This window comes from Struthio camelus, chromosome 2 (genome assembly GCF_040807025.1).
Source record: "Struthio camelus isolate bStrCam1 chromosome 2, bStrCam1.hap1, whole genome shotgun sequence".
Lineage (NCBI taxonomy): Eukaryota > Metazoa > Chordata > Aves > Struthioniformes > Struthionidae > Struthio > Struthio camelus.
Window position 1 is genome coordinate 164,442,091 of NC_090943.1, and position 27,852 is coordinate 164,469,942.

Below are 27,852 nucleotides of genomic sequence, written 5' to 3' on the forward strand. Positions count from 1 at the left end.
TTGTTAATGGCTCTCACATATTAGTCCTCACTGAAACAGCTATGAGCTAATGACTAATACACTACCACCATTGACTGGGGAGGCAGAATTCAGCCTACAGTAAGCAAAAGAGAAGCTAAGAGAGTATTTTGATAGGATTGATTTTTGTTCAAATCAGAGAACTGGCTGGGCCCAGCTAGCCACTACCTTGAAGAATATGTGGGGCTTAAGACCGATGGATGACAGCAGACCCAGGTTTATCCTGAGGCGGAGGAAAAGGAACACCCAGAGAATTACGAACCAATAACCTAATTTCAGCACCTAGAAAGATACTGACACAACCAATGAAAGAGACTATTTTGCACACTTCAAGATCAGAAGGAGGATAACAATACCAAGCAGATGTTTGTTAAAAATAAATAATGATTGAAACAATACCAAATCTGTGACAGATCTGGAGGATATGGGAGATGGAGTATCTTTTATAGAAGGAAATGAAGTTGCTCTGATATAATTTAATCCTGACTCTAGAAAGGCTTTTGGCACTAGCTCATGTGAGATTTGCTCAAGTGAAATGGGGATTTAGTCCAGATTAAATTCCGCAGCGTGGATGGCCATCTGGTAGGACACTTATCCTCAACAAGGGGTTATTCATCTCCCCCTGGAGGAATACCTGGAGTGGAGCTTGGGGATCTGGCCTGGCATCATTCAAAATCTTCCTGTTTTGGGCAGCAGCATGTAGGAGCTACGTCTGCAGATGATGCAAGTTAAGGTTAAAAAGCAAAGTAAAACTGGACAGATCTTCTGAAATAGTCAGATCATAAAGGGTGCTGGGACAACTGTAGGCATGAGGTTGGTTCAGACTCGCTGGTCATATAAGCAACATTGAATTTTTTTCTCTAAGGATGAAGGGACAAGATTAACTTGTCTTTGTCACAGGAGAATGAACACAGGGAAAGTAACAGAGAGGAACAGGAGGAGTAGAGCCCTGGAGAGACAAGGTACTGCTTCTGCCAGGGGATATCTGAGGGCAGTAAGTGCTGTTGCTGGGATTTTTCTGCTGTTGTCAGCCATTTTATCGCAGCAGGTTTAATTGATTTCACAGACATCCCTCTCGACAGCAGCAATAGCAACCAGACGTGCTTTCCAGAATGCTAAGAGTGGGGCTGTGGCCATTAGGGTGGCTGCCTGTTTTGGCTGTGCCTGACTAGGGACTCACTTGCCTCCATAGGAACAGTCAGCCTGGTGGGAATAGGTGGCTTCATGGAGACCCTGCAGACCGAGAGAGTGACACTCCAGGAAAGTTTCTGACCGCTGTGATGTGTAAAAAGGAGGTCCCTGACCAGGAGTGCTAGGCCTGGCTTTGGGCACCTCGAAGATCACAGGAGGGCAAGAGAGATGATCAGAGAGCTAGAAAACATGATGTCTGAGCAAAGAGGGGGCAAACCGGAGAAGAAGAGAAGGCTGCAGGAGAGAAATACTCACTGTCTTTAAACTGTCTAAAGGTTGTGATGAAGAGGAAAGAAATAATTCCTCCAGCATATTTGAGGAGTAGTGGACTTAAACTACAACAAGGGAGATTTAAGATAGACTTTAGGCTAAGCTCTCTGACTCTGAGGTTAGTGAAGCCATGGAAAAGGTTGCTGGAGGGTGAGTAGAGGGAAGGAACCTCCCTCTGTGGAGGCTTTTAAGAAGAGGTTAGACAAACATCTGTCAGGAAGGGTTTAGTTAGTGTTGATCCTGCCTTGGGGCAGGGAAGGGATGAGAGGACCCCCGAGACTCTTCCAGCCCTGCTTTTCCTCTGACTATGCTTCAGATGTATTCTCTTGCCTCCCTCCCCCTCACATTCCCCTTCTGCATCTCCTGAGTCTGCTGGCTGGAGGCTCAGTGCCATGGCCTTGCTCTCAGCCCAAGCCCTCTCCTGCTCTGAAAGCAAGTAAGCCTGGGGTTCTGCGGAAGGATAGAGGTTGTGGTGTCTCTCTCCCAAGGAAGTCTCCTGCCAGAAGCTGCACTCCATCACTGGTACCCAGTGGGATGCAGGCCAGACATTTACCCTGTCACATCACGAGCATCACGAGCACAGAGGTGCATCTCAAGGACCTGACCCAGTACACGGTGAATGAATAAAGCCAAGAGGCCTCTAACACATGAAAGCTTTCCTAAACTGGCCACTTTATTTATAGTCTCAGCAGCCACCTTGAGGCCTCAGTTGGGTCGGAGATTTTTTTTCTTAAGATTTGGACTATAATCCCCACCGGGCAAAGAGAAAGGTGGCTTTACCGGGAGACCCTTCACCTCCACTGCCTGGAATGATTTGAAGTAACTGAAAATAAAGAGAGAAACTCACTGCCCCCAAGGGCATTGTGGAGTCTCAGGCATGGCGCCGAGCACCGTATTTTCCTGTTTCCATGCTGAATTTTGCTCTGTGAGGTGCTGGGAGTGCAGCCTCTCAGACCAAGGATGTCAAGCCAGAGAGATGCATTTGAGGCTAAAAAAGCAAACAAAACAGTTAGAAAAAGACAGTAGAAAGGGCTCTCCAGGCTAAGCTAGAGCAAGGACAATCAGTAAGTGTTGGCTTTTGCTTCAGATTCCAGTTTCTTCCTTCAAAACTGAACATATGTGGTGTTCGTTCTGACAGAGGTTTCTGTGGGGTCCCCAAAGGACAAGTCTGAGATGTGTGTGCCACACTGTGATGGACTCAGTGGAGTCCAGTGAGTCAAGAGTGAGTGGGAGCAATGGAAAACTTCCCACACAGAGCCTAAAGGCCCCGAAGAGAACGGAGAGGCAGCTTCTCGAGAGCTGAAATAATTCCCACTGTATTGCAGCCTGAAGGTGTTATTTAGGGATTGAAACCTTCTTATGATAGGCCCTAAATAACAATCCTTAGCTCTGCAAACGTACAGACTACACCTCATGACTCAGTAGAAAAGAGTAGCTAAACCAAAAAGGGCAGAGTGAGAAAGGCCCATAACTCCTTGGAATCAATCTCCAAAGTCCTGAAGCTGTGATATCCAAGGTCAAGTTGGCCCCTTCCGGACTTTGAAGGGCCTTTGAGAACAGGATGTACCTAATGCAGCCTGAAATGCCTTGGAGTACATGTGGGGATGTTTTCCTCTTCCTTCTCCACTCCTGTATTGTGCCTGTCTCCCCACCACTAGTATTCTGGTGCGTCTTCATCTTCCAAACTCCTTTTGGGAAACGTATCCTGAACGTACGCAGCTCAGTAATTGCTCAGGGACTCAACAATTTTAGGCATGATTAAAGGGAGATGGACTGGAGCCTTGTAAAGGGAAAGAAATGCATCCAGAGCCCGTGAACCGACGTTATTTCTTGATGTAAGGAGAAAAGCATTTGGTGTTTCCTCAGCTTTGATTGAGTGTTCCCAGGCCTGTGAAGAAGTCACTCACAGCCACTCACAGTCCGGGGGAACTGCCCACTTGCTGCTCTTGAATCAAGGTAGATGTCTACTTCTGGGCCTCAACCAGCTTTTCTTCTGAGAGGGTAGGTTCATGGCCTTGTTCCAGGGCATGCCTTCCTTCTCCTTTCTCTCAGACTGAATGAAAGTCTGTATGATCCCGTCTGCCTCAAAATGCTGACAGGAGGAAGGGAAAGGAAAAATAACCCCAGAAGGAAACCTCTGTATGTTCCCTTTACTTCAGGAGAGTGTGGAAAGCCTTCAGTCTTGGGTTGCAATACGCTGTTTCCTTTCTTCACCTTGGGATTGCACCTTCTGGGTTGGTACACTGCGGAGCTTCAAATGAAATCACAAAACAAAATCAAAACGCTCCCAGTCTTTTGTGAAAGTGATAATGAATGCCGTGTGGTCAGCACCCTCCAGGACATAGAGAAGTAGTTTGTTACCTTCATTTTCCTCTTACTGAAATGCTTCAGGTGCGCTTATTAGTCGTAATAAACACGAGTATATCCAGAACGCTTTCCCTATGTCTCCTCTGCTGAGGTCTCTTCTAAAACAGGTCTAAGATCTACATTTTTACTACCTGTATGAATTCACCTTCCTGAGGCATAACTAACATACATCCATGGGAAGGTGACTCCTTTTTGGCACTTTGGAAGAGCCCAGGGAAGAATTTGTGACAGCTTTAGTATTTTCCTTCCCAAAATGACAGTGTGAAAGTGGACACCTTTGATTTTACCCTTACTGCTTTTATAACTGAGACTAAATTCAGGAAAAATCAATATGGATGTGGGCCAGAAGGAGAGAAGGCTTAAAGTGCTACTTGTAAGAAAAAAAAAAAAAAAAAAAGAGAGAAGATGAGAGCTAGAGAGCATGTGGACTGCATCTACCTAAAGTAGCAGTAGTTCTGTGAGCACTACATCAATAAAGCCGCTTTCCCCACAGATTTATATCTGGTGGCTGGCTGCAAACTCCAGCTGAAGTTGTTTTCCTGCAGTCGGTCGACTGAGAAGGCTCAGCTGTGTGGCTTCTCTGGTGTCTAATAGAGCATGAATAAACACTCCACTTTTCCCAAGGGTGTCGTACTGCTTTGGCCTCTTCTTCCCCACTGCCTCTTCTCACAAAATGCACAGGAATGTAATAATCTGTGAGCTATCTCTCTCTGTGTCAAGTTTGGTTTGATTTTGGCCAAGAAGCTCATAAATTACTAAGGAGGGACACAGACAGACAGACATGAACACGTATGAACTGATTGCATAAGCTCCATTTCCCCAGGAAACCAGACTGAAAGCAGCTCTGTTGAAAGAGAAACTTTTACTAACCAAATACCAAAGGAAACTTTGAATAAAAAGTTACCAGAGTTAGAATGCAGAATTTGGATACTCAGGTCATAGAGGGAAAACTGGTTCTTGAACATTTCGTGTTTAAAACTGAGGATTGATCTCTTGGGGAGTCCTATAATAGCTCTTATAAACATCTCATAAGGTTTCTTATTTTCTTTAACATGAAAAAATAGAATTTGTTAATAAATGCAGACAAATTATACATATTACAAAACAAATCTTACAGGCTAGAAGGATAAAAGTCTGTTAGTTTTGAACAGAAAAACAAGCACAGCTGCGATTGGAGATGGTTGTGCTTTTTAACCCTAGTTCTTTTCACTTGATGCAATTTCTTTAGGGTTTCTTTTTTTTTTTTTCAGCCAAAAATTGTAGAATCTAATCCAATCTTGGAACTGCAGACATATTTACAGTGCTGGCAAGCCTCAGTGTGTGACTGAAATGGTCAAACCTGTTTCTGACCTTACCTAGACCTGACTGGGAGCAATGGCATTGGACACAGTGAATTTCCAGCAGGATAGAAGAGATTTCCCCCCTCGTGTATCCAACTCCATCCCAAAGTCTCGAGAATATTGCTGAACTAGCGGAAGGAAAAAAGGCCCAGATGAATGAATAGTTCTGCAATTCTGTGGTCACTGATCTGGAGAATAGAAATACCAGGGTGTGCACATTACCCACAGTGGCTGAAGTCATTTTTTTGGACCGTGCCATAAAATTACTTGTCAAGGAGACCATGATATGAAGCAGGCCAACCTCCAAAGGCAGCAGACTCTGCTGCTTCAGGCATGTGTGCTATATTTGCTGGGATTCTTCATCCTTTCATCCTTTCTTAGTTTAATAGTCAATATTTTTTCCTCTCTTTTCATGTGCATCAGGAAAAACATCTGCAGCAGGCAAACCTGAAGGTTACTTCCTCTCCCGCACTTTCCACATTTGTTCAAAGAGTTGAACTAATATTTATGAGTAATGCATTGCACCTATGAATGCCTCAAATCAATGAAGCTCCGAGGACTTCATTTTTATACCTGCTGAGGCTCAGACTCAATGTATATGTTATTAATCCAGCCCTCTTTATTGCTTAGCAAATATTATATATGTTTACTATCAGCAAGGATTTCCCAGAGCTTATCCACGTTTCTGACAGGTTCCTGACTCTCTGTGGCCTGTTCATTTTGGCCATGAATTTTTCATGGAGTGTGGCATCTGAATTGTACGGTGTGCGTTTTTCTTCTGTTCTTCTTTTTCTTTTTTCCCCCCTTTACTCCAATTTTTGCTTGAAAGCTTTAACTAAGGAATTGTTATTTTGACAGCAGATATTGGGACAGGCAGTTGCTCAGGAAAAACACTGGATGCTCCTGAATACTGTTGCCATTGTCATGAATGCCTGGTAGAGGTTCAAAACTACCGACACATCGTTTTTGCCCCCATTAACATCCAGATAAATATCCAATAGGAAATTATAATAATATAACAGTGTATGAATACAATAGGCAGACCGTTATTTTTCAGGGCAAAATTCAGGAGAAAGGAAACATGGCATTACAGGAAAAATATATTAATATAAGTTACTGGTATCAGTCATTGCAGATCTGATATGACACATATTTGTACATTGATGGAAAGTTCTACCATTTTTTAAACTGGAAGTTACAGAAGCTCATATTTCAATGGCTCATTTTTTCTCTGTTGCCATTCAAACACTAGATGATTTTATTCACAATGGAACAGCTCAGCCGCCATTAGCCAGACTAATACTGCTGAAATCAACAGAGTCACACAGATTGACACCAGCGGAAGAGCTGTCCTAATAAATCAGGGTCTATTTATGGGGAATGAAACCACAGTCGTGTCTCCCTAAAGGCAGTATTTACTTGAATACAAATGGTTTAGGCTGCCTGAATGAATTAAATATTGAAGGCTTCATTTTTCAGACTTAGATAGTGGCAACTTCACCCATTTCAGTGGGTGTGATTTAAGCCAGTTCATCAGAGAAGTAATCATTCAATCCTGGAATGCTGACTGTAAAGCCGATATACCTGAACTAGCGAAAATATAGCTGTTGGGTGTTTTATCAGCCTTAGCTGTATGCCAGAGCAGGAAGTGCAAACCACACAGCACAGTAGATATTTCCTCAGTAATGTTACATTTCGAGGTGCATCTCCTTGCATACCGCTTTTTAAAGGGCAATGAGGAAATCCAGTGAGGGATTTACCACATTAGCTCATCCCTACAGTCCGAGTAGCAGCTGGTACCAACTGGTGCCATCTGCGTCATGGTGCCAGGAATACAAGTCTCCATAGGAGCTCTTGGCTCTCTATCCATCGTGTGGTCCTGGGCCATCGTCTTTGGGTAGACTGTCTAGAGAGCAGGAAGGTGAGTCCTCCTGCTGTATCTCAGCTTCTTGCTTTCTGTGATGTTGAATCTTATCTGCAAAGCCCGCAAACTCCCTCGAAATGAGATACTCACCTGTGTTGAAGTGGGGCTGGCTGAGCGCTAAGATACTTGATGCTATCAGGAGTTGGCTAAACCAGATGTTTTCAAACTCTTGTTTCTCAAGTTCCTTTGAAATTTCAAAGGGCCAGGCTGATGTAACTCTCCTTCCTATCACCTAATCAACAACAACAACAATAATAAAAGATGGTGCAGTTTAACCATCCCACACGAGCCTTTTGGAAAGGGTGAGTCTCCCAGCCTTGCTATGGAGGGCAGGCACAGCCGTGTCCCCACTATGCAGCAGGCAAATCCTGCAGGAGAAGGGAGCCTCTTTCACCAGGCTGGGTGTGGTGAAAGGCAGAACAAGGGCACCCTGATGAAAAACCAACACTGCTACTTGTTTGGCTTGTTTAAAAGCCAGACCTATGACTCTCAGCCTTTACCTTTTATGAGTCAGTAAATTCCAAGATGCTCTCTGTTTTTCTCCTGGACTTATGGACAGATTCTGATCTCACTTGCGTTAGGGTAAATCCACTGCAGGCAAGGAGCTATTGCTGCCACACATTTATAAGCAGACTCCATCCTCCCTGAACTCCCTTTCTGTTCTTACTAGGTCCTATTTTCTTTGGCCAGCCACAGTCCTCAGTAAAAGTGTCAGGCACATCAAACAGCATAAAATAAATCAATCCATTTCCCAGTTTATTTAGTTGAAAAAGACTGTAAAATGAAGTCAAATCGAGAAATCAGTTTATGTGGCCAGTGGGCCTGGGGGACGTATTCAGAAAGGAGGGATATTAAAGCGTTAGGCTACCAGAATCAGAGCTATTTTGCATGGGCACATGCTGTTTCCATTTCACTGTGGATGGTGTGAATGCAGGGCGATGCAGAATTGCATTCACAGGCATGATGTCCACGGAGGGTAAAAGGTGAAGAGGGAAAAGTCTTTAAAACTACAAGATTGTTTCAGAAAACCCATTGGCCACTGAGACTTAAAAGCAACATGGCTTCCTTGTTTTACTGAACAGGGTAAGGGGTGATTTACTCAACCCTTGCAAATTTATATTCTGGAAGAAGGTCCTGAATTCTCATTAGACAAGCAGACATCAGCAGAAGGATGCAGCTAGCAAACTGAGACTGAAAATAAGGTAGAAACTTTTAACATTGAAAGCAACAGAACTCAACAGAATGTGAAGTGGATTTTCCAGCATCTGAAGATCTCAAATGGATATTAAATCTTTGATTTAGACAGAGAAGTGTCCTTAGCACGTCCAGTTACTGGGGCCAGTGCAAGATTCTCCAGGATTGAGCCAGGGTGAGACATGCTTACACTGATCTCTTTTAGCATTATCACCTTTGGAAAGGACTGGCAGAAGCAGATGCCAGAGTGTGAACTGGTGTTCTCGTTGTGTTAAACAAGAGCCTAAATTCCTCTGTCATTTTAGCCTTAAATGAGGTAGCCTTAGCCATCACCCCGTGAGTGTACCAATGTGCTGTATGCACAGAGGAGTCATTATCGAGAAGCCTGGCGAGGCGGTTGGGTATCTGCACCGCTATGCTAGAGCTGCAGCCCACGCCTTGGCTCCTGTCTGATCCACGCTAAGGCAGTGTCTGGCTTGCAGTCACCATGGGACAAAGTCCCATAACAAGCAGAAGACAAGCTGTGGAGCTGCAAGAAGCCGGATGTCCACGTCACAGGGACCTCCATCCTTCCTGACACACTCAACTGCGGTGCTAGCACAAGAACTCTCTCAGGGAAATGACATGCAGGGGAAATGGTCATCTGTGGGTGGGATGACCGAGTGTTTCTGGGAAAAACAAAAAACAAGAAAAACCACACATTGCCTTTTCTGATATCACTTACAGAAAATGTTCTTTCCTTCTTTTTGCAGTGTGATAACTTGGGGTCCTGGAACTCTTATTCCTCTTGAATTTGTAAAGCCGCTTCTGGTGAGGCTGCTCGCGTGGCCCCTTCAGTTCCAAGCCAACTCACTTTTAAGAGGCATTTACCACCCACTTTGCGTCTAAGCAATAACCCCAGGCTAATCGATCTACTTTTACCTCTCTTGTAAAAAGGTGTCTCACGTAGATCAGAGGAATTGTGCTCTCAAAATGATCCTTTCACTTCACAAACCATGCAGGGAGTCAGGACCCCAAAGTCAGATATGATGCCTAATGGTATACACGTGCAGATGAATCGCACCCGAGATGACATGAAAATAGTGGGCGCTCTAGATTCCTCAGCAGAGAGATAAAGTCCCCATGGCCGAGTATTGCTGGAGGATGAGGGAAGAGCGTTCGCCCACTCATCACTGCCCAGCCTGCCACACCAAGCAAGGGGCATTGCCACAGTTTTAAATTTACCTTGACACTTCTTTACACCCTGCCCAGATCCCAGCTATTTTGCGGTGTAAGATCTGCAAAGCCGTTTAATGTGATTTTTCTTCCCCTTTGGGAGGGCTCATTTTTCTTTAACTATTCTAGGGAAACGGGTATTACTAAGGTATTACTTTAAATGCTTTCAAAATCAGATTTAGAGGTGTGAGGGAAAACATTATGCCTGTGCTTAAGTAAAAAGAGGAGAACACATCAGAGATAGTACAGGTAAAATCCTCCTCTAGACCAGGATAGCTGTTACAGGGTACCAGTGATCAGAGAGGGGTTCACAGGAAGGTTGCACTCCTGTGTACCTTTGCAGTGTTTCCTTTGTGCATTGCTGGCACAGAAGACAAATGAAAGAATATAACAGGGCCCCAAAAACTGATGCATACTATGATGCACACCAAGAAAAATCACAGAAGAGATGCGAGTGTAGCAAGGCACAGGAACGCATGCCCGTCGGCTGTTGGTTACTCTATAAAGAGCGGAGTCCCTAGGAAACGTGGCAAAACACCTCCACGGGGCATGCTCGCAGGACAAACTTCTTTCTGGACTTAAATGAAGCCACTATTTGGGGGTTTTGTTTTGTTTTGTTTTTGTTTTTTAAAGAATAATGTGTACATTAAATATCTGAATATATTTGTGTACGCATAAGCCAGTCTCTTGTGGTACTAGCTGACTTGCAGGGGTCTGAATGCCATCAGCAAAATTATGGGTAAGCTCCAGGCATTTGAATAGAGTTTAAATCTCAGCCTGCTGGACCGCTGCGCTGTAGCTTTCCCTTTAAGAGCCCTTTGGCTAACGGCAATGCACTGAAATGCAGGAGGTGGGACAACAACGCACATACAAAAATGAAGAAGTGAAGGCAGGAAAAGTTTCTCCAGAGGAAAAATGCAGGGCTTGTCCTTCACCCTGACGTCAGATCTGTCTTTAATAAAATCCCCAAAGAGCCAAGAGAAAAAGGCAGACTGCCTAGGCTAGGTTGCCAGTTCAGGATTGCTCTGAATTCCCCAAAGTGGTGTTTTTGCGCAAAACGGCTCTAAATCTGGGTTCAATCAATGTATTTAATCCCGGCTTCCAGGGATGAGGTGGCTTTTGCCCTGGATTCTAGCAACAAGCAGCATTTTGCAGGTGAGTGTGGAAACTGGAGGAGAGACTCGTCTTCTGCAAACACACTTGCTTTCAGCGCACGGTGGGATAGGGAGAGCTGGAGCGTGGTGCCTGCGAGAAATTGGGCGGCAGTGAGTTTGGGGAGGTGGGAGATGTGAGAGTAGGGAGGGAAAAGTGAGCCCTGGAGGAAAGGGAAAGGAAGGGAAAGGAAAGGAAAGGAAGGGAAGGGAAGGGGAGGAAAAGGGAAAGGGAAAGGGAAAGGGAAAGGGAAAGGGAAAGGGAAAGGGAAAGGGAAAGGGAAAGGGAAAAGGAAGGTGCAGATGTTTCTCTGAGTTGAATCCATTTCTGCCCAGCGTCCATATAGATCTGCATGGAAAACTTTTTTTTTTTTTTAATTGCAATTATTTTTATTGTGGGGCAAAACAGGGAGGAAAAGCCCCTGCCCGAGGTGGCCGGGTCGTGTTGTTAGGGGAACCGGTGGGAAATGCAGAAGCAGGTCCCCGCATCACGGGTGACGGCGGCTGCCTGGGGCCTCACCGGGACCGGGACCGGGGCCGGGACCAGGACCGAGACCAGGACCAGGACCGGGGCCGGGACCGGGGCCGGGACCGGGCAGCGCCGTGCCCTTGCTGGGACCATGCCGTGCTGTGTCGTGCCGGGGCAGGTGTGCCACTCGCCCGCTGCTGCCCTGGGGGCTGGCAGAGGAGGAGGGTTGGCCCCCCCCACCCCCAATTTCTCCTGGTAGCTGCCTGATTCTGCAGTCCACGCAGGCAGCAACTGCTTCTCCTCTCCTCCCCTTTGGAAAAACCTGTGTAGGAAAGCCACTCATTTCAGTAGATGTTTGTGTTTTTCTTTTCTTTTCCCGGAGCATGTTTGCGGCTTATGTAAAATCCCCCGGGGCAGAGAGCTGCTCGCTCTGAGCGGTCGGGGTTAGGGAGGTGATGCGCAGGGCAGGGAGGCGATGGGTACAGCGAGGACCCCTTCCCTGGGGGACAGCGACCGAGCAGCGAAATCTGGACCTGTGATGCCCCTCACCTCATCCCCATCACCTCATCCCCATCCCCGTCCTCATCCTCATGCCCAGAGGCAATGGCTGCACTCGGGACTTGGGGAGCCCTAGGGTGCCCGAAAGGGAGATGCGGAGACTGGATCCCAGGGACACACTTGGGCTGCCGGACTTGAGGCTGCGGCATTCCCCGAGCTCAACCCGTGTGAAGCTCTGCCCGAGCGCTGCTCCTGCTTGGAGGGTGGTAAAATCAGCTGCTGTGCACAGAGCGGGTTTTGCTTTGCAGGGCTGCTAGCTTCAGAGGCTGGCTTATGTCTAGGGAGATAGCATGGGGTTTTACACCAAAAAGCGGCACGCATGATGCGGTATGCCAGGTGCACCTGTGTGAAAGCAGATGGCAAAGCGATAAGTAAGTCCTGCGTGAACGTGGAGATGGACTGATACGGTCCCCCTTCTAGAAAAAAAAAAAAAAAACGAAAAACAAACAAAAACAATATCCACCTCTCAGCCGCTCTAAGGTAAGGCTCAACTTTGGTTTTTGATGAGGAAGTAAAAAGTCGCGTAGAGGGAGGGGTTCTCCCCCACCTCCACGTCCTCCAGAGTTATTACAGAGCTGTGTGAGCCCTGTAAATTTTATCGTGGCTATCCTGGTTTCCCTTAATGTCCAAGCTATCTGGGGAGGGGAAAAAAAAAAGAAGCAGCTGTAGCATAAAAGTATGTGTGAGTGCATGCAGACACATGCGGCTGCTGTGGGGGTGAGTAAGTGAGTGCACTTGAAATATTACTGGTGGTATGTTTGGTCTTACGAGTATCTAAAAGAGAGGTCAAACAAGTATCTAAAAAAGTCTAAAGAGAGTCTTGGGCCTGGACTTTTTTCTATTCAAAGCTTCAAATCCTCCGCTGAATGGAGTAGATGGAGCTCTGCCTCTCTGGAGCATCCCATGGGCACTGTCACCTCCCAAATCTGCCTCCAGAGCCGGACTCTAGAAGTTTGTGCTTAGGTATCCTTAGGGAGGGAAGATTTTTTTTTTTCCTTTTCTGATAACAAACAGGCTTCCAGTGGGCTTTCTCCACACCTGAACTGGAAGAGGGTAGGCTGAGGAAGGGCAAATTTCTGTTGTACATAAGGCAGTGAAAGGAATGGGGATGAAGAGTGTTACTGAGTGCACAATGGATGAGAAGGACTGGGGAGAGCAACTGGAGGAAGACTATTAATATTAAGAGTAACAGCTAAAAGATTTTGAGGAGAAGAGCAGGTTTGGTCTGGTCAGCTTAAGAGCAGGCTGTCTGCAGGAGCAAGAGATATTGCAAATCGTGTGGGATATTGTAAACGTTTAACTCGCGTGGCCGCGCTGCTCCTGAGAGATGTCTCAGGTAAGTCACGCAGGCCGTAGCATATGAGAGCTGAGAAAGCCCCAACACAGCCCCACCTCGCTGTGTATATCATTGGATCTTTGCTGGCATCATCACATCAGTGATAAAGGTCTTCCTAACATCTCAGATGCAATCCATGGAGTGACAGCACTGGGCAGACCACTATGTGTATGCAAAGCCCTGTGATCTCCATAGGGACATGTGATTCCCTAGGAGTGCTGCACATATGAGGAAAGATGGAGAGAAAAAGATGATACAGTGGGATAGAAGGAGTTTGACTATCTGGTTTTATTTTGTGCAGCCGGGATATATGCACTTGTTCCAGAGAGTAGGGGAGAGGAGTTAATATGAGAAGGTCAGCCACAGCTTACAGGGCATTTTAGAGTACAGCTGCCATGTTGTGCAAGATTTTTTTCCCTCCCATGCCCTCAATTCTGTATTAAGCCACAAACAGTTACTGAGCTCTTGAGCAGTTTTATTGACAGTGTTTTTATTGGGATATAACTGTATAGGCAACAGATTTGGAAAGAGAAAAATAACTGAGAGCTGCTAGAAGTTCAGAGGTAAAACACAAGGACCTTCTGCCTTTAGCTCTGACAGCCCAGCAGATATAAGATCCTTTATTCAGAAAAAGGAAATTCGTTAGGACGAAGGGCAGCAGCTTGGGTTTCTGAAACATCTGAAGTGGGGGAATGAGTAGAGTGGAGGTAAGGGGTGAATGCAATCCTGCAGATTTTTCCTTTAGCGTTGCTGGTAAACAGCAGGTCAAATAGATATTCAGAGGTGGTTCTCCTTTGTGTATGTGTTCATTAGATTAGACAGTCACTGATAATGACCTGAGCTCAGGGCTGCCTCAGGCCATGTGGAAGGTGGTTTGAGAATTGTAATATGTGGTTTTTCCTTCTCCTTTTTATAAGATTTATTGGCACAGGTTAAATGCCAAGAATTTCATTTGCAAAATGTTTGGATTTGGTGGCAGGAAAAACTGATTACATTTCTTTAGGCTCTTCCAGGAGAAACCACATTGAACTAAAAAAAAAAAAAAAAAGCTACAGATTTATTTATTCACTTGTCAATGATGTTTGCTAGCAGCTTGTCTACTGTTTAATAGTAAAAGTTCCAGGCGCCTTTATCCTTGTCTGCAAGAATCCCGTGGCTCTCCAGCGGAGGTGAGCTGAGGTTTGAGAACTGAGTGCTTCTCAGTGGAAGGTTACAGGCTTGCTGTTCCTCAAGATGGAAAACGATGCATGGACAACGTTACGCAGCATGGGTTCAAAGCTGATGTGACTTGGCACTCCAGCTTTCCCACCATGCCCTATTGCTTGGCCAAAGGCAGGCTAGCTACACTTCTCCTCTTTATAGGAGTCCCCATCCTTCGCTTACAGAAGTTGTGGTTGTCAAAACTACCCTGGTTACATCAGCTGAAGGTCCTGCTATGCAAGTGAGCATCTTGTGGCTTGAAGCTGGTACGAGTCATCTCTGCAGCGTACAACTGCTTCATATGTGTGGCTTTCACTAATCTAGTCTTTGATTCGGCAGTGCCCCCCTCCCCCCTCCCAAACCGCGTGCATAACAAAATCATTGCCGTTTCAGAAGCAACATCCTGAAGGTAGCACTGAATGGTGCTTTACACAGATTAGAGGTCCAGCCCCAGGTCTGTTGCTGATGAAGTGAAGATACTCCCTAAACACAAACATACACGGATTTTGTTGAGAGCTATGCATTTTTTTTTCATAACTTCTGCCATCAGTGACTGAATTTGCTTTACTTTGCAGCTGCCAGTTTGCAAGAGTTTCTTTGTGAAGTAACAGCATTAACCGTGACAGAGCTGGCGAGGGGACTTGCCTTCCTCATCCCCCTTATTTCCACTGCTGACTGGTTGTGTCAGCCTGGGCAAGTCTGATAAACCATTTTGTGCCGCAGCATCCCTGTCTGCAGTGCTAATAAGCTGTTGTCGGGTATTCTCCAATGAAAGGTATTATTTAAAGATAATGGCTGTGGGTTTTAGCAAGAACATGATTATGCTGTCGTTTAAGAGAGTTATATGAGTTTTATTCTTCTACCTTCCCAAGTTACTAGGAAGAGGCACTAGTCAAAAATATCAGAAGTGCTCCACACCCACCTGGGGCATTTGGCTTTTTTTTTCAGAGGCTTCTGGCTCCCCCAGAGGGATGTTAAGAGCTGTTCTAGCATCTTGCCAGTGCTCAGCTTACTTTCTGGATGGCCTAAGAGTCCCAGCGGGCCTTGAGCATTGCTGTCTGCATGGCCTTGGCTCTCATGTGTGAGTGGAAATGAAGCTTTCAAAAAGGCTTTCAGAAAAAAAAGTATTCTGCATGCAAACATTGGCAGCTGTGGCTTGGCAAAAGCTGAACACCCACAGCTTCGACTGAAGATGCTTTTGAGAAATGAGCCTGCCAGTGTCCCATGCTGCGGACCAGAAAGCAGGGTAAGGTGGGCTTTCTTTGCTTTTTTGATATTAAGTTTGTCACTAGGTGCATTTAGGCACCTTATATTAGGATATGCCTCCTGACTCTCCTCTTACTACCTCATAGTATGGCTCTACCATCCTTGGTCTTAGCGTACTTATGTTAAAAGCAGAATTTTCTATTTATTTCTATTAAATTGAAACTTTAAAGCTGTCAGCTTACCAGTGACGGGCCCAAACAAATACTACCTATATGTCGGGTCCTGTGATCTGATCTTACAAAGAGGTCAGTCCCAGCTTCTTGGCCTGGACTTGGGACACTCACGTTTCCCCATCAGTCCCTTCTCCAAGTTATCTCCTGTAGACGGCTCACTAACTCGTGAGATCAGTTATGTTCAGCCTGGCATTGCTGCAGGTTGGCAGAGAGCTCACAGGGTTTATTTTTACATATATGTTCTTGGGCTGAGGGAGTCTGAGTGTGCTGCTTTAACAGCTCTGTGCAGATGTTCTCCATCGGCTTACTAGCTGTGGGTGAGGACCACTGGTTCCCCTGCCCCCTGGTGGTCTCCTAGCTCTATGAGAGACCTCCACTGGTGCCTTTGTTATTTATTGCATTTATACCGAAACCATACATGCTTCCCTCTTGCTTACTGCTTATTCTGGCATCCTGGCTGAAGCTTCAGGACTTCTCTTAATCCTTTGTGACTTCTAATAGACTCCTGCTGGGCTTTGACTGTCATCTGTGCTTCTGGCCCAGGTGTGGGAGAACAGAAGGGAGAAAAGGCAGTGCTACCTCTCTGGGTGCCAACAACTGTCTCTACTCTATACACAACTTTTCTTGTGGGTGAGGAAGGAAAGGAGAGCCTTTAGGCTGAAACAGCTGTCGAAGAAGATAACATTTAAGCAAAGCTTTGCAGCACAACCTGAATAATGAATTTGTAATACTCGGGTTGGGAATGCATTCCAGGACTGTGTGGTCATCTCTCTATTCCTTTTCTCTTTCTCAATAGCTCTCATGTTGTTCTTTTGTTTTATTAGCCTGAGTCTGTCTTTCTACTTAACCTAGAAAGCAAATGAGAGTGGGTAAGTTGGAAGGCTAAGATTCATAAACTCCAGGATGGCTTATAACAAGTCCAAAGGGAAACCTGAGTATTTTTTGTAGAAATAGTTGTGGGTTCATGAATCATCCATGGAGGGCTGTGAGTCAGCTAAGCACACCTGGATCCTGATGTTGCTGGGCATATGTGCCGTTAGGACTTTGCAGTTATTGAACAATTCCAACCTTGCAAAAGGACCTTATCCTAAGAGCATAAGTGCTTCCTTGCAGCTTTGGAAGCGGTCGTAAGAAAAAATGACTCATGCTCGGTGATGGGGCACCATAGCAAGGTCACTTGGTCCAGCACTTGATTGATACTCAAATGAAAAGGACTCACAACACCTATAATGCTTTGGCAGGTCTTATACCTTTGTTTTAAAGCTGAAACAAGCTCCTTCTATTCAGTTTATAGTCACTAGTATTTTAGGAGCATTTATTCTTTTCCTTCTTAGCTTATTGATATCACCTCCAATGAAATGCATCCAGGTGGATTTGAAGCAACAACCTTTAGCGTGCAACAGTCTAGCTAGACTGAGTTAGTAGCTGCATTAGGCTTAGAAGCATGGGACTACTCTATGTAGTAACTCTGTATAGTGGGAAGAGCATAGTAAAGTCAGTTGTAAGCAGCCATGCAATTCTATACAATACCTGACATACAACTTGCTCCCTGTCACCAGGAACAGTGCAATCCACATAGACTTAACAATTTTGACCAAAATTGCTCTGGATGACTCAGATAGTCTTTTCTGTGTTAGAAGGCAGCAATTTTTTGAGCAACATGTGCATGGTAGCACTTTCCCCTTTCTAGAATTTAGAATTGCATATCAAGCTTTAATTTTTGAGTGGTTTAAAAGTTTCCATTCCTTTCTGTGCTCTACTGACTTTCCAGAGTACCATCCCTCTTTCAATTTTGGTGTTATTGTACTGAAGCTTTTTGAGTAACGACAGACAACAAGGTGAGTGGGGGATTGTTTCTTTCTCTTGCAGAAGTTTCCTCACCCATAAACTTAGACTATGACAGCAGGTGATTATAGAGAAAAGAACATGGCTTTGCTTAAAAGTCATTTGATCCCTTTTGGGGACAGCACTAATTACCTGCAGTAGTGATTTTGGTGAACTTACTTATTTTACTTCATGAAGGAGCCAGCCTTCTTGCATTGGGTAGACAGTCACACACCAGGGCTCTACAGAGAGGTAACTTCCCTAAAATGTTCTAGCACAGTCTTAAAGCATCTCCTTACTGTGCTCTGAATGCTGGTGCCGTTGTCACTGCCACGCTCTGAGATAAGAGTGCCCTTGGCACATATTTGTGGTGCAGGAGGGGACTCTGCGTCTGTGTTCTGCTCTTGTGGATCCTCTTTTATCGGTTGTGAAGACCTCCAAAATATTCCCGGATGTATACGATGACCGAGCAAGCATTATCTCGCATTTGTGATCACCAGATAATAGCTGTTGTGACAAAGGGAACCGTCTGTATTTGGTTTGATAAGAAGACAAAGACACAGAAATCCATATGGGGGAAATCAAGCACTGCTCCAAGCAGCTGGCACACGTACTTGGGTGCCTGCGGGCAGCCAAGTCCCCGGTTCTAGAGTAACAGCTGGGTCATTTTAGCTGTTTAGCGGGGACGAACCAAACCACAAAAACTGCAGCCAGTGCTGAAAATTTGCAAGTGAATTACACTGTAAAATTCTTTGGTTACATATTTATGTGAAAAAAGGGTGGAAAATTAGTTAGGAACAGATCCATGTTCCGTTAACTAGTTTAGCCATCTAGCAGGCAATTTCTAAGCATTACCAGCAATCTTTCCTACTGGATTTGGGTCTCGGAGTACTAGGTCATATCCATAGCATGTGTGTGTGGGCCAGTATAAACGGATATGAGAGAATGGGGGCAAATTCAGTTGGCTTCCTTCTGTCAAATTTTCTTCCACCTTTGACCCTAGGTATTGTAGTTACCATAATTAGTTTAATATATAGTGATGTCCCTGCTATTTAACATTGCAACTCATTTATGGAGATCATTTTCTATGACTTTTCACTGTTGTAGTAAGTGATAATTGTATTTTTTTCTTCTTTAATTGCATTTAGTAGACCTTTTCTATAAGGCATAGCTCTCCACGGGCTGGAAGCCGTGGGGAAGGAGAAAAAGAAGTTGCAAGCTGACATCTATGAGGTGGTAGGTTACTGGAGGTCGCTTGACTTATTTTCCCAGATTTTGTGTCAAAATATCTTCCTCAGCACACTGAGGGTTCCCGAAAGAAAGGTGATCCAAAAGTTCTCATACAAGCTGGTGAAATCCCGCCATCCGGAAGGTCCCTAGGTGTGGGTTGACTTCTGAGCTCTGAGTGGAACTATCTGGTACATGCCTGGTTTCAGGGCCCAGATAAGGAGCATCTGTGTCTTTTAGACGATAGTCTTAATTCTGTTTAATTTATATATTTTATATATGTGTATATATTTTATGTATGTGTGTGTGTGTGTGTGTGTGTGTATACACACACACATATACACATGCACACATGTATTGTTATGGTTCGTGTTGATTATTCCATACACATCATATAGGCAGTTTGTTTTCAGTAGGGGAAGTATTTGTGCTACATTTTTGACAGACATTTTTTTCTTTTCCCTAGCTGCGCTAAAACGCTTTCCAGAATGCCATCCTCGTGGGCAAAATTCTGGGAGGCTGAGTTCAGCTGGAGCATGCAATTAGTTGAGTAAATGGATGTTACAGCAGCACAGCTAAGATCTCTTTAAAACCTCACCGTCCTAGATAATTGTGTCATTCTACAGAGGAATATTAAAGAGTTACATCTCCTGCTCCGCTCCCCATGTGATTATACCATTATAAAGTGTTGATGCCAGTTTTACAGTTCACCCTGTAAAGCGATGAGGAAGCTTTCTTAGAAAAACTGCCTGTCTAGCAGGAACTGTGCAGATATAAATATTTTGGCTTAACGCCTCCCTCCCAGCACGCTTCCCAGGCATGGTTTAACTGGCACAAAGTCTGCACGCGGAGCAGCCTCAGCCCCACGGGATGCTCAGTCGAAGCAGGATGCTCAGCGTTCAGGGCTGCTCAGAAATAGTCTGACATTGTCATCTGCACCTCAGCACTGCCCTCGCGTGTTCACGGCTTCACCCAGGGCTGACACCAGAAACGGGCACTGCTGACAATTATTGCTCCCCTACAGAGGGCTGCGGGCTGCTTGTAGGCAAGAATAAGCTGGGTTCTTCAGAGATGGACAAAAACGTCGGTACTCATGTAATTAGAAATTCATCTTTATCCTCCCCGAGAAGAAACACATAGCCGATGTTAACTCATCACCTCTGTGGGAAAGCAGAAATGTTAACCGTTTACAGGTCGAGATAGTCCCATTTACTAGTTTGAGGTTGTTTAGGATGGGGAAGTAGCAGAACTTGCATGTTGTGTTTTTTGGGAGAGCCTGAAACCTGGGGAAATCTGGGTGTAGATGAGCGTGGCAAAGTCTCAGCGGCTTTTTCCTTGGGACCTGCCAAAGAGCTTCCATGCTGGGCTGTAGGATCACCTATGTCAGTTGGCTTCAGCAGAGCTGCAGCAAGAAACTGGCCTGTGCAAGGGTTTTTGGTTCGATGCCGTTCGTGGTGTCAGCAGGTCTGTGGATCAGAGAGGGGAATTTTATCACCCGGTCTCTTTAGACCCACAGGTATCACAGCCGTGTGCGAAAGAGAGTGAATCATGTGTGGAGCAGGACCCGCTACATATCTTTACACGAACGCAGCAAATTGTAAACTGCTGATCCCTGCTAATTTGTTGCATCTGAAGGTGCTGGAGAGGTGAAAGAGTCTTGTCCTCTTGCAGGCGTAAGGTGCATGTGATCTCGGAAGATAAAACACGAAGCAGGGAACTTGCTGTGCTGAACGCACAGCATGTGCAAGTCTGCTCGGTGGAAGGATTTCTTCTGCGCATCCAGTAAGAACTAAACAACTCGCTTTATTAGCTACATGTAGGAGGAAGGATCAGGTTATGGTTACAGTGTAGGAGCAAGAAATCTCACTGCTATTTTTGGCTCTGCCACAGACATCCTGTCTGCCTTTGGGACAGCTGCTTCATCTCTCGGGCCTCAGTTTGTGCACAGAATAAAGCAGGGTTGTTCGCCAGTTTCCTCCTGAAAAGCTTACAAAAGGTGTTGTTTTGCATGGTGAGCAATCACTCCCGAAAGCAGAACAAGTTATGCTCTGATTGGCCTTGCAAGTGCCATGTGTGCATTCCCATCTGGAGAGCTGATACACCTCTGAGTGTATCAGCCTTGATTTTTATTGCTTGCACCAGTTATTTCAAGTTCTTTCTCTGGCTTTTTTTTTTTTAACCAAAGCTCTGTATTTCGGTTCTGTTTCCACTGACTGCAGGGGCAGGAGGATTTGTTCTCCAGCATGATATGTAACTTTCCTATACTAATAACTTCACTCCTTTTCTTTTTTCTTCATGAATTTGTGCCAGGAGGCGTTCTAGTTTCACCGCTTGTAATTTCCATTGTATTTAATTTGAAAGCAACGGTTTTATCCCATACAAAAGCCTTGTAGAAGCCAGCGGCTGATCTACTGGTCTCGGCCTTTTTTCTTTCTTCCTCACTGGCAATGCGTCTGCTTTCCTGTGCTGGGGCTGGGAGGGAAGGTACACAGGCTTTTGGGGGCTTTCTGTTGCATACGGAAAGAGCGTCTGAGCTTCATCCCTATCTGGAATAGCATTCGTCCCGCAAGGTGCAGGCCAGCTTGACAGTTGGCTCTGACCTATTCTGAGCCCCCCTTCTTCCCATAGTCTGAGGTTGCTCCTTTTGCTGTTTTTGGGCCAGCTATTCAGGAACAGGCTGTTCTCCGTTCATCACCGCCCCCTCCTCCTTTTTTATAGCACATTGGGTATGACGCTGTCTGTAGCCATCACGCTGCTGACTGCTGCCCTACGGTGGTTTCTGCTAAAAAAATAAGTGTCCCTTAGAGGAGCTGTTTGGATCAACCAATCTGTCAAGCCTTATGAGCAGCAGGACAGGCTTATATGGGTGGTCTGTTCCCCAAGCCTCCCTCTTTCTCTCCTCTCCTCTGCAATCCCCCTGGCTGCCTCCTCCATGAAATCCTGCTTGACCACCACTGCCTGCAGCCAAAAAGGAGGTGAAAGGACCTGGCGCAGAGGAAAGGCCACAGAGCATGGCCCCGACGTGGCCTTTCTCACATCTGATGTCTAACACAAGGCCACCCTGCACTGAGCACATGGGTCATGATGTTATCCTGCTGGCATTGAGGGCTACAGCACGGGGCTGGCCGAGGCAGTAAAACCATGAAAATGGCTGGGCAAGAGCCAGCGGCCTGAATGGAGGGCTTGTCTCCACTCGTGGCCAGGTTTTCTGCTCGTGTAGTAAACAGGGGAGGCAAGAGGAAGGTGTGAGGCTGCCGTTTGACCATAGTGAGCTGGCACGCTGCCGCAACTGCCCACGGACCCGCAGCCTCAGATCACGTCCTGTGCAAGTGCCTGCTGCGAGAGTGTGTTGCACTGCGATGGCCCTGTGAACTTGCATTGAGGCTTCACCGACTTTATCTAAGTCTTGCAAGCTACTCTGGGCCAGGCTTCCGTTCTTCCCAGTAAGGGAAGGAATTATGCTCGTAGCAATGAGCTAGGAACCAAAAGAGCTCAAGAACCCTCTCCTGAAGAAACCTAGCTCTGTCAGCTTCTTTGGGTTTTAAATGCAGTACGCTGTGGCAATCCAGCACAATACAGGCAAGGCATATGGAGAATTTCTCCTTGGCAAGAGCATAGAAATTAAGGAAACTTGACGACTATGTGAGAACGTGAAGGTCAATATTTAGAATCTAAACTCAAGTTTTTTCTTTAAAGAATGCGGTTAAGTGAATGACAAGAATGCCAACCTGTTAAGAAGAAAGTTCTCTGAAATTCAGAGCTGTAAAGAGGATTTCAGGGCACCTGCGGATGGGAACCCCTGCGTGTTCAGCGCCAAACAAACACTTTTGGAACAGAACTGTTCTTCAATTCTCTTCTCACTATTATCAAATAAATCTATATAAGGTATTTAAATATTAATCATTCTGAAGGCTCTACACATTACAAATGTACGTGCTGCTTCTTAGCAGTTGCCTTGACTTTTTGGCCCCTGCCTGTGGAAAGCCCCAGCACATTTTTAAATCTTTTCATCTCTGAAGCTTTTTCAGGTCATCTAATTTCCTATTAACTCCATTAATGTACTGAAGTGGTGTACATTCCCTACAGTTTTTACTCATGTTTTGCCAAGCTGCTACCTATACAGGTTATCTGATGCTATTTAATGTATTAAGTTCTGCTAGATGAAATGATATATCAACATTTACCCATAATGGGGTAATCACCTAAAAAAAACCAAACAGGATATGGAGCTAACTCACTCTTAAAGACAAAAAAAATAGGGTGAAAATGTGGCAGAGCGGGCCCAAAATCTGGTCACCCTCCTCTAAGAATCTACTAAACAAGCAGACAAAGCTCTGTTTCCTTATTTTCAGGTGTTAATGACTGTGTGCTCAGTGAATACTGATCCTGGTCCCCAAAGGTCAGCTCTAAAGCTCCCATTGACCACAGTATAGTTCATAACAGTAGTTATGAACAGTAGTTCATAACAGTATAGTTCATAACATAAATTATGTGCCATTGGCATAAGTAGAGGATATTGTGAAAAAAGAAAAAAGAAAAAAGTTGTTCTAATTTTACCAGGAGACTGCTACTTGTGAAATGTTTTCTTGCTTATGTACATTTTGTTTTTCCTACAAGAGAAGGCCGAGTGAGAAGTATACTCTATATGTAATGAGTAACAAAACTCAGATTTTGTTTGCTCACCTTCTGACGTAATGATACAGGCAAAAGCATTTTCTGCCCATTTATAATATCCTGATGAACAAGAAGGCTTTTAGACAATGGACAATGTTCCAAGTTTACACAATACATTGCCTATTTATCAGCCTGACAGACAGCTTCTAGTACGGAAACAGAGAGGAAAAAAACCCTTGCGTATTACAATTAAAATACTGACTCCAATTGTTTTCTTGGAAAGCTAATGGGAACTTGATAGAAGGTCAGGAACCTGAGATCCATGCAAGTGTTTTAATATATATATATTTTTTTATACTGTGTGTCTGGATCCAAAATGAAATTGATGAGACTTGGATGCTCCTACATGAGTTTGGCTGATAAAAGGGAGAGATGGAAAATATAAAATACAACTTTATGGGGTTACACAGCTTTGGAGGGTAGAGGAGAAAGGAGAAAAGTGACTTAGAAACCAAGCTATATTTGGGGATATGTGTTGAGAAACCGAGAGTCGTGGGAGGTCTGGTTCATCACACTTTGGCTGTTTCTGGCTCAGCTCAAACCTGGGGCCTGGTAGTTATCCCCAAGCCAGTAAATTCCCATCATGTGAGACTTTCTTAAATCTTGCATGGGCTTTATTTCCTAGCGGTGGCCTGGAAAGAGGATGCTATTGCTGATTAGTGCTGTCCAGCTGCCAGCGCAGCGGAGTCTGCGCTCTCTCCTCTCCGTACATTCTTGCTGCAGAACTTATGCAGTTATTATCTTTCTTTTTATTAATAAATCTCAACTATTAATCCTCTTGGTGGATTTGGGGAAGAAAAGGACAAGTTAAAAAATGCAGTTTTGACTCAATTCCACTTTCTTGTTGATACAGCTGTAGGTTTCCTACTCGGTGGCTGAGTAAACAGAAAGGAGAACAGCGAACAGTTTAACTCTTCAAATCTTGTGATTGTGTTGCTTCAGCATGATGGGATTCTCTCCTTAGAGCAAATTTCCCCTCTTATGTCCTCCACAGCAGTCGCCTTTTTTTTTTTTTTGTATGCATTTTTTTTGCTTCACAGATCCCCACACATTTTACATCCTGTTGTGGCTGAACATTTTTTTCAAAAATAACAGGATTTCCTCTGCTGTTTGGTGAAAACACTTCTCACCTCTACTGAGAATCTGCAGTCCTCACTTTCCTTTGTTGTGTTCGTGGAGGAGAAAGCACTTAAGCCTTCTAGTTTTAATTTAAAGTAATTAAAATTCAATCAGTTACTTCCCTGGCAATGGGATCAGCAGAAGACTAATGTACCAAGCCCAGTATACAGAATTTTGCCTGTATGTGATGAGGCAGCTTGTGTTGGACTTCAGCTTGGGATAAATTACATCCCAAGGGAATTTCAGCCCTTCATACCAGAACAAAATCTTGATCACATCTGTGTTTCATTCTGATATTGCAATGACTACTCTAATTGATGGCATTGGTGGTATCTCACATGCTGGAGGTGAACTGCTTTTGTTTGGCTGTGGCATCCTGAGCAAAACCTCTGTGCTACTGCTGAGAGGTATCCAGGCTGAGGAATATGAAAATACTTTGTAGCCAAGCTGGCAATTATGTAGTCAAACCTCTTAAGTGAGCAAAGAGGAGAAACCCTGACTCATTGCTAACATAGGTGGGTCAGAGGTGCTCGCTTGTTGTGTCTTCCTGCTTTTGTAGTCCACCAGACACCTTTGAAAGTCATAGCTAGCAAATATTCACATGCTACAAACTGAGCCCTGTTTCCCTAAGGGAGAGTGGAGATGGAGATAGGACAGAGGATCTTGGTAGGTCACTGGCATAGCCACAGATCCTAAGCCCTTTTAGCAGCCCTTGCTTGCGTACTTCTCCATACCAGCATAGACATCTTCACAGAGGAATTCTCTCGGGATCTCCTTTGCCTGTACTTTCTGGTCGACCAACCCCTTTGGTGGCAGTTGCACATTCTTCTTTGGTCTGGGCAGTTCACAGACTTCAGTGTTTGTTTCTTCTAGCAAAAGAAGTGCTACTACCCCTGTTCTGCAGACAAAGAGAGGTTAAACGCTGTCTTCAGATACGTAAAGCTGTGCCTTAATCCTTCAACCCAGAGTTTACCTTCTCTAACTTTAGCAGCCTTAAAACTAAGCATTTTGGCTGGAGTAGCAATCCAGCCTCTTCTGTTGTCAGTGGCGTAATCTCCTCTGCTCCCATCAACTGGGACGAGCCCATGGGTCCCCCTCCAGCTGCTGGGTGCGTTGCTAGTTACACTGAGAAGCTGGGGAAAATAGGATCTTTCACTCATAGTCCAGCCAGCGCAAAATATCCCACTAACCTACCCACTCTCTTACTAGCGTGGTATCTGCCTACTGACCTGCAGCCTTTTATGATGCACAACACTGAGCTGCTGAGTTGCACAGGGGCATTTTCTGGGCCATGTGCATTTATTTCTCCATGGTTTTTATTTGTTGAACAGCTCTAAATTAACTTTACTGTGTAAATCATCTGGTTTTCATTAGCACCACTATTCTTTTAGGGCATTCGTATTTAAGTCACACTGTTCTGGTTGCCATTTATCTTTTGCAATGACTGTGAGAAGTGAACAAGATGCATCCCATGTGAAATAACAATGTTCCTATGTGGTCTACATTAGAAAGGAACCTCCCTTCTCTTAAGCAACTACCATTAAAAGCAAGCTGCTTACATTGGCTCATTATAGTAGTCTTATTTGTAGTTGTGTCTTATTGTACGAGCACCTCCAGGTCCCAATCAAAACTGATTTCCTCTTATCCTCCTTCTCCTTCCGCCTGTGTTCCTAGATAAACAAAACTGAATACATTTTGTGAGAGGCCTTTTTTATTTCGTATACGTTTTCTGAGGGAAAGGTAATCACATATCCTTTTTGCCGTGTAAGAACTGAGTAGCTTCCACCTTCCGTACTGAAAAGAAAAATATCTTTCCTTGTTCCTTTCACGCGATGAACTCCAAAGCTTTGCCCTCCTGATGCATCTGTCTTGGAATCAGCATTTTTTCTTTCTTAAGAAAGAAGTAGTTTGTTTTTACCTGTTTGCTTTTTACCTATAGTTCAGATAAGTTAATGGAATAATTCAAAAAATAATAATGATAGAAAAGCACTTCATGGTTTTCCCTGCTGATCAAGTTTCTTTTATTAGATGCCCTCTTAGGATTTGTTTTATTATTTCTTCATTTGACTGGAGGCAGTGGTGGCGTTGATTTCTAACATGATCCACAGTTAGAGTCTAATGAAGAAAGGATCTGTGTCATACTGGCCCCAGCTTTAAGGTATGAATTTGATACTGGTGGGCCTTTGGTTTGTAGACTTTTAATGTTCTTCTGTAGTAGATTATAAACTATTTGGGCAGGCCACAGAGCACTGGGCCTGGGCCTGGTACATCAAATATACTCAATGCGCAGTTACCTCCTTTCTGTTTACAATCTGCAATCAGTGTCTTGAGTACCAGCTAGAAATGGTAACAGATCTCAGATTTGTTTACCGATCTCATCCATCCTTGTAGCTTTAGCCCTCATGATTCTCAATATCGTCTACATGAAGGGTCTTTGTATACCTGTTTTGGCAGGTAACATCTCGGCTCCTCACTGAGCTTGCAATTGCTTCAATTAGGCTGGGCAAGGTCCAGGTACTTGGGGCAGATCACGGGCAAAGCACCCCTGTTAAAATGTCTCTCAGTGAATTTGGCAAGATCAGCAGTGCTGATCTTGCTTTAACTTCTCATGTAAGTCATATAATCAGTAACTCCACGTCATCAGTACCACTTGCAGGAACTGGGAGCTTGTTTTTCCACTATCTGATACATAGTGTACTCGTTTCTGCCTGCATGCAGTGAACACTGACGATTCAGTAGCTCTTGCAAAGATATTTTGGGGTATAGGAAGTTCAGTGCAATAAGCACCCATCTGTGTCTCTGGAAGTTTATTATTCTCATGGGATATCATGGTGGCTGATAGCAGCTGAATCTTCCACAACGATAATGCCAGGGAAGTATCACAAGGCTATTGAGCATAACGATAGTACTAAACCTGCTGAACAAGAGTTGGCAGGGTTTCAAGGGGCTGTGAGTGAGGTTCTGCATGTCTCTTTCATCATTTAATCTCATATTCCCATTCTCTCTGATTTCAATGGGGCTCGGTTCTGGTCGAGGGATATTTCATCCAATGGTGAATTCTGCAGCTTCTTCCTTTTCCTACCCTTCTGGTAACACTTTCCCCCATTCTGCAACCAAAAGATCTCCTTTAATACCCCCTCTTATCATTCATGAACTGTATATTGAGCAGTTCTGCCTTGGCACTTTGCTGGTGAGAGGAAGAGGTGTCATAGTCCAGGGGAAAGACAGAAGGGACCACATTTGATTGCTCCCTGTCCTTGCTGCTGAAGCAGAGAAGTGTCCGAGCACTTGAATTGTCTGTGTAGTGGGCAACTAACAAGAGGATGAGGCCAGAAG

General features: G+C 44.8%; 1 protein-coding gene across 2 annotated transcripts in view; it reads left to right on the top strand.

Moving 5' to 3' along the window:
* Nucleotides 1–10,379: 10,379 nt before the first annotated feature.
* Nucleotides 10,380–27,852, top strand: part of CCN4 (cellular communication network factor 4) — a 38,860-nt gene continuing 21,387 nt past the window's right edge. The window contains exon 1 of one of the 2 annotated variants that reach the window (XM_009669474.2): nt 10,380–10,674. In XM_009669474.2, the coding sequence (XP_009667769.1) occupies nt 10,627–10,674 (48 nt within the window). In that variant the 5' untranslated portion in view covers nt 10,380–10,626. Of the gene's footprint in view, nt 10,675–15,240; nt 15,480–27,852 lie in introns of those variants that run through there. The other variant, XM_068933365.1, reaches the window with a different exon arrangement.